This window comes from Podarcis melisellensis (genome assembly GCF_964234715.1).
Source record: "Podarcis melisellensis genome assembly, chromosome: 8".
Lineage (NCBI taxonomy): Eukaryota > Metazoa > Chordata > Lepidosauria > Squamata > Lacertidae > Podarcis > Podarcis melisellensis.
The window spans coordinates 21,745,389-21,760,182 of NC_138540.1; the positions used below are offsets into that span (position 1 = coordinate 21,745,389).

At 45.0% G+C, this 14,794-nt stretch overlaps 1 protein-coding gene across 5 annotated transcripts in view; it reads right to left on the minus strand.

The window, feature by feature from the left end:
- Positions 1-1,041: 1,041 nt before the first annotated feature.
- Positions 1,042-14,794, minus strand: part of NADK (NAD kinase) — a 52,501-nt gene continuing 38,748 nt past the window's right edge. For all 5 annotated transcript variants that reach the window (XM_081923719.1, XM_081923718.1, XM_081923717.1 and 2 more), the window contains 6 exons: positions 13,482-13,584; positions 11,815-11,969; positions 9,742-9,841; positions 8,928-9,085; positions 8,210-8,292; positions 1,042-6,905 (listed from right to left, as the gene is read on the minus strand). In XM_081923719.1, coding sequence (XP_081779845.1) covers positions 6,755-6,905; positions 8,210-8,292; positions 8,928-9,085; positions 9,742-9,841; positions 11,815-11,969; positions 13,482-13,584 — 750 coding nt within the window. In that variant the 3' untranslated portion in view covers positions 1,042-6,754. The remainder of the gene's footprint in view (positions 6,906-8,209; positions 8,293-8,927; positions 9,086-9,741; positions 9,842-11,814; positions 11,970-13,481; positions 13,585-14,794) is intronic.

Consider the following 14,794-nt stretch of genomic DNA (forward strand, 5'->3'; position numbering starts at 1 on the left):
ATTACATACTGCCCATTACTTTCATTGTTAGTTGCCACACAGTGGGGTTTGCTCAATCCTTGTTTGCCTCAATCGACTCAGTTCTTGTTGAAAGCCAACGAGCTGCGTAGAAAAAATCTCCTCCCTTCCCATTCCACAAAAAAGATTGCCGTTTATTTATTTTTAAGAGTTCTTTCCACATCTCTCCTTTCTATTTACTTTGCTCCCGCCTGTTATATCTCAACCACCAACAACTCTGCACAAACATCACCCTTTAGAAGGAACACCATGGCATGCTTGTGACAAAACGAACAATTATCCGTCTTTTGGAAGGATAACTTTTCCTCAATGGAAAGTGGGAAGAGAAGTACTGTAGTGCTCTCATTCCCAACCCATGTCCCCTGTAATGTTTCCACTTCCCCTTAATCTTTCAAAATGGTGGCACTCCCGCCAACTGTTAACCCTCATGAGAGCTTCCGCTTGCAATAAAAATGGCCGCCAACTGGAATGGCTTTTAGTGGGCAAATTCATGGAGTGTAAGGCTTTCAGTGGCTATTAGCCATGATGGTCAGAGGCAATTTCTGAATACCAGTTGGTGGAAAACGCAGGAAAGGAGAGCACTCTTCTACTACACAGGCATCTGATTTGCCACTGTGAGAACAGGATGCTGGAATAGGTGGCTCATTGGCTTAATCCAGCAGATTCCTCTTACACTCTCTAGTTTCCATGGTGCTTCTCAACTCAGAGATAGCCCATGTGGTTGGTCATCCCTGACGACTAGCCATGGTGGCAAGGGATGATGGGAAGTTGGGAGCCCAGCACATTTGAAGGGCAGATTGGTTCACCGTTGCTGAAAACATGAAAGCAGATAGGACATTAAGAGGACTGATGCAGTAGGCCCAGTCTTGAGCTCTCTCTCCCCTTCCACAAACCTCTGAGATTAACCAAGATATAACTTATTTCCTTTACTTGTGGGCCCCCTGCAACAAGGCGCTGTGTTTTAATGCCTTGCAAAGAGCAAAGAATTTTTATTTTCAAAAATGCTACGTCACAAACACCAACTTTGGAAAAAAAATGGTTTATTGAAAAGGTCTGGAAAATAGTTTTGCTCTCTCAGCAATATTTAACAAGTCTTTCAAAGCGGTAACAATATGAAACGTTAGGCTTTTTTATTTTTTCCTTTATAAAGTTCGGAACTCTGGGCGGTGTGCCATGTCATCAACACTTTTAAAGTTTAGAGTAAAACAAGGCTTGCCTCTTTGGAGGGGCAGCAGACCTCTGACACACAATGAATGAACCACATCAGGCCTACTCCAGGGCTAAGGAACCTGTGGACCTCCTGGTGTTACTAGACTCCCAGAGTTGTACCCAACGAGATTCATGACCTTGACAAACTTGGGTTCAAGGGGTCTGCTCTTGAGTAGGACTACAACCTCCCAGCCAAATCCCCCCAGCCTCAGCCAGCAAGGCCAATAGTCGGGGATGATGAAAGGTGGGATTCTAGCAGCATCTGTGGGACTGTATATTCCCTTCTCTTCCCCACCCAACAAGGCTGTCATGTTTTAGGAGGCCTGGAATGGGCACCTATGCAAAGCATTGTAAAGGAAAAGGAGTAGGCTTAGGCCAGGGATGTCAGCAGGTCTTCCAAGCAGAAGTCACACAAGACAAGTGGGGAGCCTACTGGATTGGTGGATGATCAGACCTGTTCACCCCCCCCCCTGACATTTTAACTAATGCTGAATTAAAGCAAAAGCCAAGGACCTCTTTGGAGATCCAACCGACACGCCATATTCTCAGCACACCTACTTATTTCTGCAATGCAGAAGGGACCCAAGGTCCCTTCCAACTCGGCAATGATTCTACGGTGACTCCTTGTGAACAGTCCCCTCGCCTGACTGTACTTCCACCTTCCGTTCAGGACTCCCATCCCGCAACTTTCCCGGTAAGCTGATCTATTGGTTGACTATTCTGCTAGCTGCTTGTTTTTACGCATCGAACCTGCCCGTAAAGGGGTGGCAGGCAGGGAGAGATTGAGATTTAAACACCTAGCGAATCAAAAACAAGCCAAAAAAACCCACCAGCTACTTAGCTGAAACAAGAACTCAGAATGCAGGAAGGCGGTGTTTGTTGACCTCAGCTTCGGTGCTTCCTTGAGAGGACAGTGTTGAGGAGGGGTTGCAATAAGGAGAACCTAGCTTTTAACTTCTCCTGTTCCCTCCTTGCCTAGACCTTCCGCTTACTCATTTTCTCAGCCTAGAAAAGGGGGCTTTAATATTCCCCGCGGCAGGTAGCATGTAGAATGAAGCTCTGCGCAACCGCCAACCGTCGGCAGATTGTCTGTTCCCCAGGAGAAGCGATGGCTGTAGTGTTAATGTTAAATGGGGTTGCACTCTGGGAGCCCTTCGCCTGAACAGAAACCAGCTTGGGAACCAGTTTCCTTTCCAATCAGCGGCTAAAGAGGAAGACCTGCAAGAACTGCAGAAAATCAAACAGGCCTTGTTGCTCAGTGCCCAACTACATGAAGGGATGGCGCCCAGACGAACTCTCAACCTTGCAGAGGACAGGCAGCGGTCCTCAACAGCAGATGCAAGGACCAGATGAGGCCCCCATGAACTGCCTTAAGGCAATGGCGCATTGCAAGAGTGGCGGGAGCTTTGGCCCTCCAGATGTTGCTAACTACAGTTCTTGACATCCCTGGCCACTGACCATGCTTGCTGGGGCTGATGAGAGCTGTAGTCCAGCAATACCCAGAGGGCTAAAGGTCCCCCACCCCTCAGTACTGAAAGCGAGGGAGCAAAAATGCACCCCTAGCCACAACCAGGATGCCACCTTTAATTGCAACGGTATGGCCAGATGGTCCAGGTACAATTTTTTTAGGCTGCTTGCCCTTCTGTGAGGTTCTGTTGCCTGCTCCCCTGTCTGCCTGCCTGCAGTAATTAGGTTAGGAGACAGTTAACCAATTAAATCAGGAAAACAGGGGAGGGGAGATTTGCTCAGGATCGCAGCACAGCAAGTTAAAGCTCACCTGTGCACTATAAGATCTCATTAGTAAACTGAATCAAGTTTGGAGGCAGTAATGAAAGACTTTTTGGGGAGACCTTATATAAAATCTTTACTTGAAACAAAAGAACCCAGGGTTGTTGTTTTTAATATCCTGAGAAACACTAGTTTAAATAATAAGCACTAAAGATGCCAAATTATGTTATTTTGGGGTGGGGGGAGTTTACCAAAAAAATAAACTCCCAATTTTTTTAATAAAGCTTGTTTTATTTTGCCGTCTCATCTGCAAATGAGTCTTTCCTCAGCATATTAATACTTCAACATACTTCATATCAAAAGGTTTTATTCAATACCAGCCCTACTTTGAATTAGATCCATTGGTGTTAATGGACACGACTGCCTTAGGTCTATTAATTCCAGTGGGTCTACTCTGAGCAGGAGGGCTTTGCTGGCTACAACCTGAAGGCCTTTATTCTGTTCCTTTTCTTAATTCTTGCATTTAAGGTGTCGGGGGGGGGCATTGCCTTTTTAAAGCAAAACTGTATTTTCACAGATTAGAAAGCAAGACTGTGATTCAAAAACAGTGCACTCTCTGCCATCTAGAAAACCCGTGACTTAAAAAACCCAGTGGTAACATAATCATACTATAAAATATAAGCGAAACCAAGGCATCTAAAAAGCTGGTTGAAACATCTCTCCCAAATGTTGCCAACAACATTTTGCCTGATTCAGACCCAATTTCAGAACCGGCCAGCAAACCCAAATCCAATATTCTAGTACACAAAACATTTACAACAGTCGCCTTTTCACAAATATATAACGTACACATAACACAATTTTAGCGCAGTTGACGCTACCGTCAAGAGCTGAAAATCTGCTTTGGGAGGAAAGAGAAAACATTCAGGGTTCTCTCCTACTCAGAAGCAGACCCACTGAAATTAGCAGATGTAACTAAAGGCTGTTCATTTCAAAGGGCTTACTCTCAGCAAAACTTGGTTGGATGAAACTTGCAGGTGTATATTGTAAAACCCGTTTGTAGAGCCTGAGACCCTCACTGGCTGATGGTCAGAGAGTTGTAGCCCAACAGGATCTACAGGCCCTCAGGCTCCTCATCCCTGTTGCAAAAGGGGTGGACGAAACACACACTTTCCCTAATGCTAAGACAGCCACGAAACCCCAACATTCATTTAGGGAGCATGCGATCTCTCTCCCTCCTTCCATCAAGCTTTTGTGCCACAGACAAGGACTGGCTGAGCGCATCCGATCGCTCTCAAGATCTCTGCAGAAGCGCTTGGATAAGGCAGGAGGCATGGGATGGCGATACTGCTAAAGAACATGCATGTAAACCTCAGCGGCTTAGTCTACACACATGCAGAGGCACGAGGTGGTATAGTCTTGATGTGGCAGAGATCTGGCTGTTCCACTTCAAAGCGGAGGATGCACCATGAGCGATCCTTTTTTTAAAAAAAACTTGACACCAGATCACAAGACCATCAAGCAGAAAAGTAACATGCGTGACAGGTCAGCCCTACAACCCTGGCAGGTCAGATTCCCGTTCACATGATTGTATTTCCCCCCCCCCCCTTTTATCTGAAGGGCTGTCAGAATGGGCAACCCTTTAGCAGTAACCTTTAGTTATCGAGCTATTATTCTACCACCTTGTACCATTGCAAAGGGTAGACCCAAGCCTAAGTCCAAAAACAGAAAATAAATAGATTTTACCATCCCCTTTGAACTATCTTCATAAAAGCCAGGAATATATATTTAGAAGTGTACATCCATGAGAAAGCTTCAAATGAACAAACAACATCAGAGTGTGCTGAAGCCACACAAGAAGAGGAAATGTGCCAGGACATCTCCTGGTCTTCTGATTGGAAACTCCCATAATACAACTCCCTTAATACTCTGCCTGGACATTTCTCACATGATGGCCGCCCACTCCAGCATCATTCTAGCCTAGAGGCACTCAGGAACCCATCCCAAGCAGCTGCAAGCAAGGCTTAGTGGCCCAAAGCATGGGTAAACAAATGTCATGACCTCCAAATGCTGAGGACACAAACTCCCTTCGTCCCTGGCTACTGATCAGGCTGGCTGGGGCTGATGGGAGTCCTTCATGTCTGGAAGACACTCCGTTGGCTACCCTGGTCCAAAAAGGCAACAGCCAAGCCAGCCTGCATTCCCTGAGGACAGCTGTGACTCCTGGCCTATCTCTGCCGACTGGGTCATTTAATAGGTGCTTGGCGACTGCTCCTTGTTGGGTTTTTAAAGACACAAAAAAAAACACATTGCTGGGCCTGCAGACTTGCTTATATACCATAGCAGTGTTTGCGAAGCTCACCACTCAGGCGATGCCTCCGTGTGTGGCTGAGCAAACTGGAAACCCCATGGAAATGGAAGCCCCAGCAAGCTACGGCCTACAGTTCCTAGTTCTTGGCAGAAATCCACAGACCAGGACCCAAAAGAGCAGCAAAGGGGGAAGTTGCCACCCACCAGCACATTCGCATAAGACTTTCCAAATCCCTCACTGCCACATAAAAAAGATACATCTGAAGTTTGGGTGGCTTTTCTGAGAGTCAACCATCCAGGCAAAAATGGCTGCTTGTCTGGAAACTGTAGAAACCCCAAAATGTACTGGTTTTGTTTTGCCTTTTTAAAGAATCCCAAAACATTTCTCATGTGACAGTGAAGTTTTAACCTTCAGATTTTGCACAGCTCAGAGGAAACATCTGTGCAAGCCCAGCTGAAACCAAAAGGTATGTACACATAAGTACACAAGTGCTTTTGGCACACAGGCCTTGTGATTTCACCAGCAATGGTTTAAGGAGGCGTCTGACTTCCCTGTTACTCAACTAACAGGTGACAACTGCCTGCATGTCCCAGTCCGACCAATTCCCAACTTCGTCTTTCATACAGAGGCCGCCTTTGTCTTAATGTTGCTGATCACATCTAGAGTTGATCTATGAACACTCATCTTGACAAATTTCTGCAATTCAAAACCTGTCTCCCTCCTTCCAACCCCCTCCCCCAACAAGACCTACTTATTTTTGATCACCATAAGGGAGGTGTAATAAAGTTCCTACAAACACATTTAAACAAAGATGGTGGGGAAATATCCTGGGGTGTGGGTAGGAATCCCTGCTCTAAGCAGCCATGAAACCACATTTCTTGTGAGCCAGAAAAGAAAAGGAAAAAGTGGGGGGCGGGGGGGGGGAAGAGTGGCAATCAAGAACGGATTGATCCTTTTCACTTTGCCAGAAATAAGTGCACAGAACTGAAGATTTGAAAAACGTAAGAGAAAATGTTTTAGCGCCCCTTTAACCAACATTTGCCTGACCCACACAGTGGCCAATAAAGAGAATCTGGGGATTTGCCGATAACCGGGAACAAAAGTCCAAGGAAACATCATTCGTTTTTAATAAGGCTTTTGCAAAAAAAAACCAAAAAAACTTCTTTCTAGGAAACACGTTGTGCGGAAAACACATTGCACATTGACGAACAAACGTTGGACATTTCTAATGTGCCCCGAAGAAAAGTATCTCCGCTCGTTTCTCTCTCACCTCAAGCTCACCCGACAGACAGAAAAACAACGACATGATATCTGGTCATCAGCAGAACAGACTGATATGAGGTACATCGCTGTATTTAAAAAAGTTATTATATATATATTTATATAATATTATATTATATTGGTCTACTCCCCAGAGCTACAGGCTTAAAAACATGTTTTTGTACAGAAGGGATTCGGCCTCCCAAGATCCTCTGCTAGAGCCAACACTCAAAACTCCTCTTCTTCGTCTATAGCAAAGTTGTTCTGCTTTTTCCGGACGTTCCAGTGCAAACATTCGGCCAGGCTATCGAACCAGTCACTTACGGGGTCTTGGAAACAGATTGAAGGGAGGGGGTAACAGGAGGTAGTAATGCTGATGCTGTAAGAGACAAAATTGTTATTAGGGTTGGCCTTCAGTTCGGGACAGGTTCAATGGAGGATAAAAGCTTATTTATTCCACTTGCAAATCGCTTCCTCGATGGGGCTGAATGAAGGCCACCAACCCTAAAGCCGTACAGGGTTGTATCCAACACTAGCCCTGTTCAAAGTAGACCCACTGAAGTGAGTGGACACAAGTCAGAGTCATCCTAGTCAGAGAATGCCTTTATAATTCTGCCAGGCATCTGCAGCCTTTGCAGGTACAGTAGCACCTTGTCTTATGTTACCCTTGGGTAACGTAAACTTCGGGTTGCGAAAGCGGCAAACCCGGAAATGTTTTGCCGTGCGTGCATGTGCAGAAGCAGTCCCTCCGGTTGTGGAAACCTGGTGATCTTATCGGAGCTCCAGAATGGATCTCTTCCGCAACCAGAGGTACCACTGTATTAAGAAGAAAGCCTGCTCTCAAGGCAATTTGACTGCACTAAAGCAGGTGGAAGTTGTGCTTACCCCAGACATTGCTCAACTACAGATCCCATCATCCCTGACCACTGGCTACGCTGGCTGGGATTGTTGGGAGTCCAACATCGGGAGGGACCACAGTTTCCCCCCACCTCTGCAATAAAGCAGGATTGGCTGTTGGGTACTTGCTTTTCTAGATAAAGCAGATGTTGTCTTTCTTTAAGAATGTTTTCTTTTGAAATGTTTAAGGCTTGTTGTTGTTGTTGTTGTTGTTGTTGTTAACTTTGGGGTGTTAAAATGTGCATTTTGTAGCTGAGCTCCTTTTGTAAAGTTTTCTTTGAGAAATATAAATTATATATTCAAAGAAACATCATTAACAGGAATCTAAAATATTGTCTTAGTTTCCCGGTAATGATGTTGCTTTAAATGTATACTTTATATTTGACTTTCTTCAGTAATGTTCCATAGTGGACTGCTCTATTGGATGCTTGAATGAGTTGTAAGCTGCTCTGAGAGTCCCCCCCACTTAAAAATATGAAGTACTATAGAAATGAATGTTTGCTGAAGTCACATCCACACTGTTTAAGGCATTCTCACAGCACTTTAACAGTCAAAGAATCCTGAGAACTTTAGTTTATTAAGGGTGAAGATTTCACAGAGCTACAGTTCCCAGCACCATAGCAAACTCCAGTTCCAAGGATTCTCTACAACTACTAAAGTGGTATAAGAGTGCTTTAAATGCCTGGTGTGGACGTGACTCAAGTCAGGCGTTCCTGCGCTTCCTCATATATTTAGTGACAGCAGAGAGCACCAAGTGGCACAGAGAACTCAGAAGGACATCCTCACCTGTCCCCGTGGCAGATCTCCTGCCTCTTCCGCCCATCAAAGGAAACCCACGCTGTATTCCTGGCTTCGGGAGACAGCATGATCTGAGGAGAAGGGAAAGCACATTGACTTCTGAGATCTAAATTTTTTAGCTTGCTGTCTGCTGGGTCAGGCCAATAGGCCTGTTCTCACAGGGGCCAGCCAGATTGCCCATGAGAAGCCGGCTAGCACAATCTGGGTGGAACAGCAACTCTCCCCACTTGCAACTGCCAGCAATTGGCACCTCCAACAGCGGAGGCAGAAGGCCGAGCCCAGGGGAAGGCAACCTGTTTTTTCCATGCCGCCTTTCAAACAAAGCAGCAAACCGCTTCAGCAGAATCTGACCTTTCAGTAGGGTTTAAACATGTTTTGGCACATTGCTTAAGAAAGCAATAACCTCTCTGGCTGCCAGGAGGGAAGGCGGGTGCGAGAGAGAGCTGGATTTTATACCAATGTTTTGTTTGGTTACATAACAGGCAGCTTAAAGCTTGTTTGTTTGGTGAGCGGGAAAGCTTTCTAATTCATTAATCGTTAGGCATTTTTATCCCTCCCGCTTGTCAGTCTAAGAGACACGACACAAAAGGAACAAAGGACTGGGAGGGAGAAGGGAAAAAAAGGGCAAGCTCAGGCGACAATTCTGAGGGGCAGAGATCTCGCAGCAACTAGCCAAATTTGGAGAGGAAACTGATTAAGGACCCACCTTCAGCTCCACCCCAGCAGGAACGACGATGGGCCGGAAAGAGAGCGAGTGTGGGCAGATTGGGGTGATCATGATGGCAGGGACATTCGGGTGGATCATTGAAGCGCCTGCAGCAGCTGCGTACGCCGTGCTGCCCGTGGGTGTGGAGACGATGACACCTGAGTGGAAAGAGCAAGCACAAGTCACAATTATAGCCTCGCCTGTTCTTTATAGGCTTAGGACTGGGAACATCCCTTTCAACAGGACTGTGCAACCAACTCTTTAAAAAATTGTTAGGACACTCACCCATTTGAAGCAGTTAAAAACAGCAATCTATTAAGAGCTGGGGAGTGGGGCAGAGGCAGTTCAACCACCCAGCTAATGGACGACGTGCCTGCAAGGCCATGGGGCCTTCTGAGAAGCCTCCCATGTAGGAATTTGATGCAGGTGCAATGGAAGGGAAGGGAAGGGAAGGGGAACTTGCCAACCAACCTTACCTACCTAGGGGCAGGCAGATCCTAAAAGTGCAGGCAGGATAATTGTAAGGGTGCAGCCAGTCCAGTAAACAGCTTGGGGGCAAACCATTTAAGGACCTAAACAGAGCTCAGCTATGAATGCTCTTAATGGGTACAGGAAGGCGCCTTAGGATAGGAAGTGCCCTTATCCCGAGACAGACTCTTATCTAGCTCAGGACTGCCAACACTGACTGGCAGCAGCTCCTGAGGGCTTTCAGTCCCACCTCGAGATGCCAGGCATGCAAAGAAAATGCTCTCCAGCCCCCAAAGGAGGCAGGGGCCAGGTGCTCTGCTTTCTGGCAAACAGAAAACGTGCTTACCATCTCCTTGGACTGTGGTGATAAGGTGCCCATCTAGAAAGACGTCCACGTTGGAAAGATATGAGGAAGGGCCCCGGTCCACCACAACTTCATTCAGGACCTGCCGACAGGAAATGCAGATGATGGAACGGAACAGTTACGAAAGAGGTTAAGTTGCAGGTAGGTAGCAGTGTTGGTTTGCCGTAGTCGGGGGGGGGGGGTGAGGGGAATTCCTTCCAGTAGCACCTTAGAGACCCACTAAGTTTGTTATTGGTATGAGCTTTTGTGTGCATGCACACTTCTTCAGATACACCATTTTTGTTTGTTTGTTTCAAATAAGGTTAAATATTTGATGACGCTGACTAGAACTCTGAACCAGAGTCATTCTGTTTTAAGATCTACTGTATTGTGTTTGTGTGGAAGTAGTAAAATCTGTTGTGTATCTACAGGGCTTATAAGACTCTGGCTTTAACCATAGACACATATTTTTTTTTAGCAAACAATAAAACATATATTGGTGTTAACACTAAAGACCGGTTATTCCTGTGTGTAATTTGGTATTTGTGTTTTTTTCTTTCTTCTTGCTGTATCAATAAAAATCTTTTTTTTAAAAAAAAGACTCTGGCTTTATGATTTTATGACCGATTGTTAGCATGCAGAAAGAAAGCCTTAAATGTTTTTTAATGGACCAGCCAGCGTCATTTGGAGTTGTAATCCAAAAAGTCTGGTGGACTATCCCCCCCCCCCCCCGATTTCACTTTCCAAAAGTGCTTGTTTTTTTTTTTTAAAATAACCACAAATATAAAAATAAATAATAGCAACCAGCCCTATACTGCTCTTTAACTCTCTGAAAACTGGTGGTTCTAAGATCAGTGTGGGACTGTTTGCAAAAGGGCTTTCAAACAGCCCCACACTGCTCTATACGTTTCCAGTTTTCCAATGTTCAAAGAGCAATGCTAGAAGAGAGAAACGGTTCCCATCGAAACCACTGATAAAATGGAACTCCTCCCCATCACTTTCAATGGAAACCCTCCCCCCAAAAGGTGCTCTCACAGCCCATCAGCTGATGGAAGATGGAAACACACCTTGTTTCAATGAAAGAACCATCAGCAGCTCACTTTAAGCTCCTGATTATTCATTTTAAGCTCTGCCCTTACCTGCCACACACCCGACATCAGGTGTACGGTGGGCATGGCTTGCCCAAAGTGGCTTTGTGGGACAAACAGGGAGGTCTGGTGGGCCTGAGGGCCAGAAGCCCCTGACCCATTTGTAAAAAAAAAATTACATTTATATCCCACTTTTCTTTCAAAGAGCTCAAGTTGCCCTTCTCCCCATTTTATCCTTACAACAACCCTCTGAGGTAGGTTAGATGCTGAGAACCAGTGAACTGGCTCTGAGGTCACACCCAGTTAGCTTCATGGCTGAGTAGGAATTTGAACTCTGGTCTCCCAGGTCATACTCCAACACTGACCACTACGTTATGCTGGCTTTCTATATCTACAAAGACACCTCAAGATGCTTCACGGGAAGCAATTGATAAATTTAATATATTAAATGTATTATTACATTGCCAGCATTAATATCATCATCACTATTATAGTGTCATGATCATGATTATATTACCAACATCATCATTGTGGTGAGGACTTGGCGGTCCCCTTAGGGGCTTCCTGGTTGGCAGTGACCTATCACAGGGCCTTTTCGGTGGTGGCTCCTGGCTGTGGAATGAGCTCCGCAGTGAGCTGTGCCTGTCTCCATCATTATTAACTTTCAGGAGGAAAACTTCCCTCTCCAGTGAAGCATTGGGTAGCTGAAGCATACCATTTCTGGATCCAGAACACCAGATGGAAGAATGCTTCTGACTGTAACTGTTTTTGGGATGTTTTTCACCATCGTTGCCTTTATAACGCTTAACGGTTTTAGAATGCTATCGCTTTTGCTTTGTCTATTTAAACAGTGGATCTGTTTGACACCCTGGGCTCCTTCAGGAGGGAGGGATGGGATAAATTCAGTAACTCACTAAGATTAACCTCATCGTTGTTGTTGTTGCTGCTACTAGAAGAAAAGCAAACCTCGCCCACCGAATGCACCAACCTGATATTGAATGGCTTGCTTGAACAGTTCCTTCTCTAGGCTCGGAGAAATCAGCCCATTCTCTTCGATCCCGTTTTGAATCATTGCCTTCTTCTCCTTGTGCTCCTTGAGCACTTTCACTTTGAGCCTGCTCCGGAGAACAAGTGCGGCATTGCCTATGGTGGGTGGAGGGTGAAAAACCACACCTTTCTAAGTAAAAGAACATAAAAAGACCTACCAACATGGGATCAGTTTAGGAGATACAGTAATCATTGTCCCTACCAACCCCAGACGCTTATCTGTATAATAAAAATATATTTGCTACAATAAATATATAAAGGCCAAAGGGCTGTGAAGCCCAGAAAATCCAGGGGAAAGCTGCAGATGGCCCCAGGTTCAAGCCCTGACATCAAGCTCAGTATTGTCTACACCAGGGGTGGGGAACCTCAGGCTCAGGAGCCAAATGCGGCCCTCCATGCCTCTCTATCTGGCCCTTGGGACTCTCCCCAGGCCAGGAAAGGAGGCTAGAGGGGAGCAAGATGGTATGTCAAAACAAGCCTATCATGCAAAGGTACTTTGCATCCATTTCTCCACCCACTTTTGCCTCTGGCTCCGCCCACCATTGTCATCAGACTCTCCCCCCCCCCCCCGAAGGGAATGCAGCTCTCAGGCTGAAAAAAGGCTCCTCACCTCTTGTCTATACCAATACTAGAATTAGCACACTGGAATTTCAGGTGAGGGTCTTTCTTAGCCATACCTGGAGATGCCAGGGATCAAACCTGGGATCTTCTGCATGCAAAGCTGCTAACTCCATCCCACATCTCAAGTCTTAAAGAGTTTGCAGCAGGGATTGGCTGCATTTGGGAGCACTAGCCTGGAGCCGTCAAGTGTACCCAATCTCATCAGGGAGGTACAGATTGATTGCAACAACCCTAATAAACATTGTTGGCACCCATCCGCTCAAAAGACAATGGAGTGCACCTGTAGGGGTGAAGAAACTGCTGCACTGAAGTGACCTCCCTGGGGGCGCAAGCCTAGGCAGTGTGTATAGAGGTCCTGGGCTGAGCAGATGACAATAACCCCCTCTCAGCCTCGCTGATGTGGTCCAAAGGAAAGGAGAGCAATACGTTTGGCACCAGCTGGGCTGCAGGAGTTGCCAGAAGGAGGCATACAAAACACCATCCAACCGCCTTAGGACTCAACTCCTGATCTGTGTGGTGTTTACTCCTGAGCCTTTTCTTCTCCCGAAGATATCCCACAAAGCAGCAGAGGTTTCTAACAAACCATAATTTGTTTTCCTTACTTGCATGGACTATAATTGGAAATTGTTTTAGTTTAATAATGATATTGGAAAGCTGTTACTTTTAATTACAAGGAAACTCAGAAGGGAGGGATTTGAGGAAGTCAACCAAGATGTTTAAAAGGTTGGATTCGTGAAGAATTAAGTTTGTTGTTATTGTTTATCTGTTTATTGTTCCCCCCCCCTTCTTCCCCTCTTTCTTCTTTTTTCTTTTTCTGTTTTTGTGTATCATTTTGCTTTGTGGTTTGTGTTATCACTGTGGAAAATCTAATAAAAATTTATTAAAACAACACCAAAAGCTATAATTTGTTTTGTTTTTTTATAAAAATGCTGCCAGCATTACTTCTGCATAAGCAGCGCAAGTGACCAGCTCAGCACAAACCCTTACCTTCAATAACCTGAGTCACTTGGGACTGAAAGTTCTCGAAATTGAACGGGGTAAGGAATCCCAGGGAACCCAGGTGGAAAGCCATCACGGGAGGTACGCTGCCCTGGCGGGAAAAAGGGGGGAAAGGGGAGAGCATTCAGAAGCGGCACAAACTGTCCTTGGTCTTGGAGTTCAGGAGCCATAGCTTTTAACGGTTTCATCACATTCTGCTTTTAATAGTTCTGTGCCAAAAATGTGGATGCCCAAAATAGATCGGCATCCCCAACAATTTGGGGCCCAACAATTTTTTTAGTAGCCCACCGGTTCACATGTGGCAGCCTAAAACAGAGCACCCTTGAGGTCTTCCTCTGCAAAGCATGACCCCAGAGCCACCTCCTCCTCCTTTCTACCCTCTTTTTAAATTTTAATATTTTTTTTTTATTTTTACCAACCACCAAAACACAAACAGTGAAACCACCCCCAGGCGGCTGATACATTGGGTATAAAATATTCAATAATATACATATTCAATAATATTCAGTAATAACATATTCAAATTAACCATATGTACACTTCTATATACCTTAACACTCCTCCTTCCACCAGGTTTATTTAACTTTTAACATTTTAATTGCCCTAAATTGTTCAAACCTCAAATAATTCAATATCTTCTCAAACCAATCCTCCTCTTTCCCACTGATCTTAAACCCTTTCATTCTATGTATCTTCACAGTTAGGTATTCCAAATTTATAATATTATTCAGTTTTTTCCTCCATCGGTTCACCCCTAGCTCTTCTGCGTTTTCCCAATTACTCGCTATCACCTGTCTGGCTGCAATTACCATCAATTTTACCCATTTGCATTCCTCTTTTGTTTTTAACTCGATATTACTCAGGGTAATAAGAACCATTAATTTAGTTATTTCCACGTTCCTTCCCACAATTCCCGATATTTCTATACCAATCTGTTTCCAAAATTCATTAGCTAACGGACAATCCCACCACATATGACTGTATGTTCCCATCACTCCACATTTCCTCCAGCAATTCTTACTTCCATATTTTGTAATATGATATAACCTTACTGGTGTATAATACCATTTTTTACCAGCTTCAACCCCTGTTCCAGGATTATCCTAGAGGTCGCAACAAAGGGTGGTTGTCGAAAGATTCTTTCCCAATCTTCATCTAAAATCTGTTCCTGAGTATCTAACCTCCAATAATCTTTCAAACTTTCCTCTGGTAATTTCCCCTTTCTACCCTCTTGGTCATGCGGTAGCAAAGACATGACCTTCTTCTCCCTCGGAAAGTACATATTACTGAAGAAGGAAGTT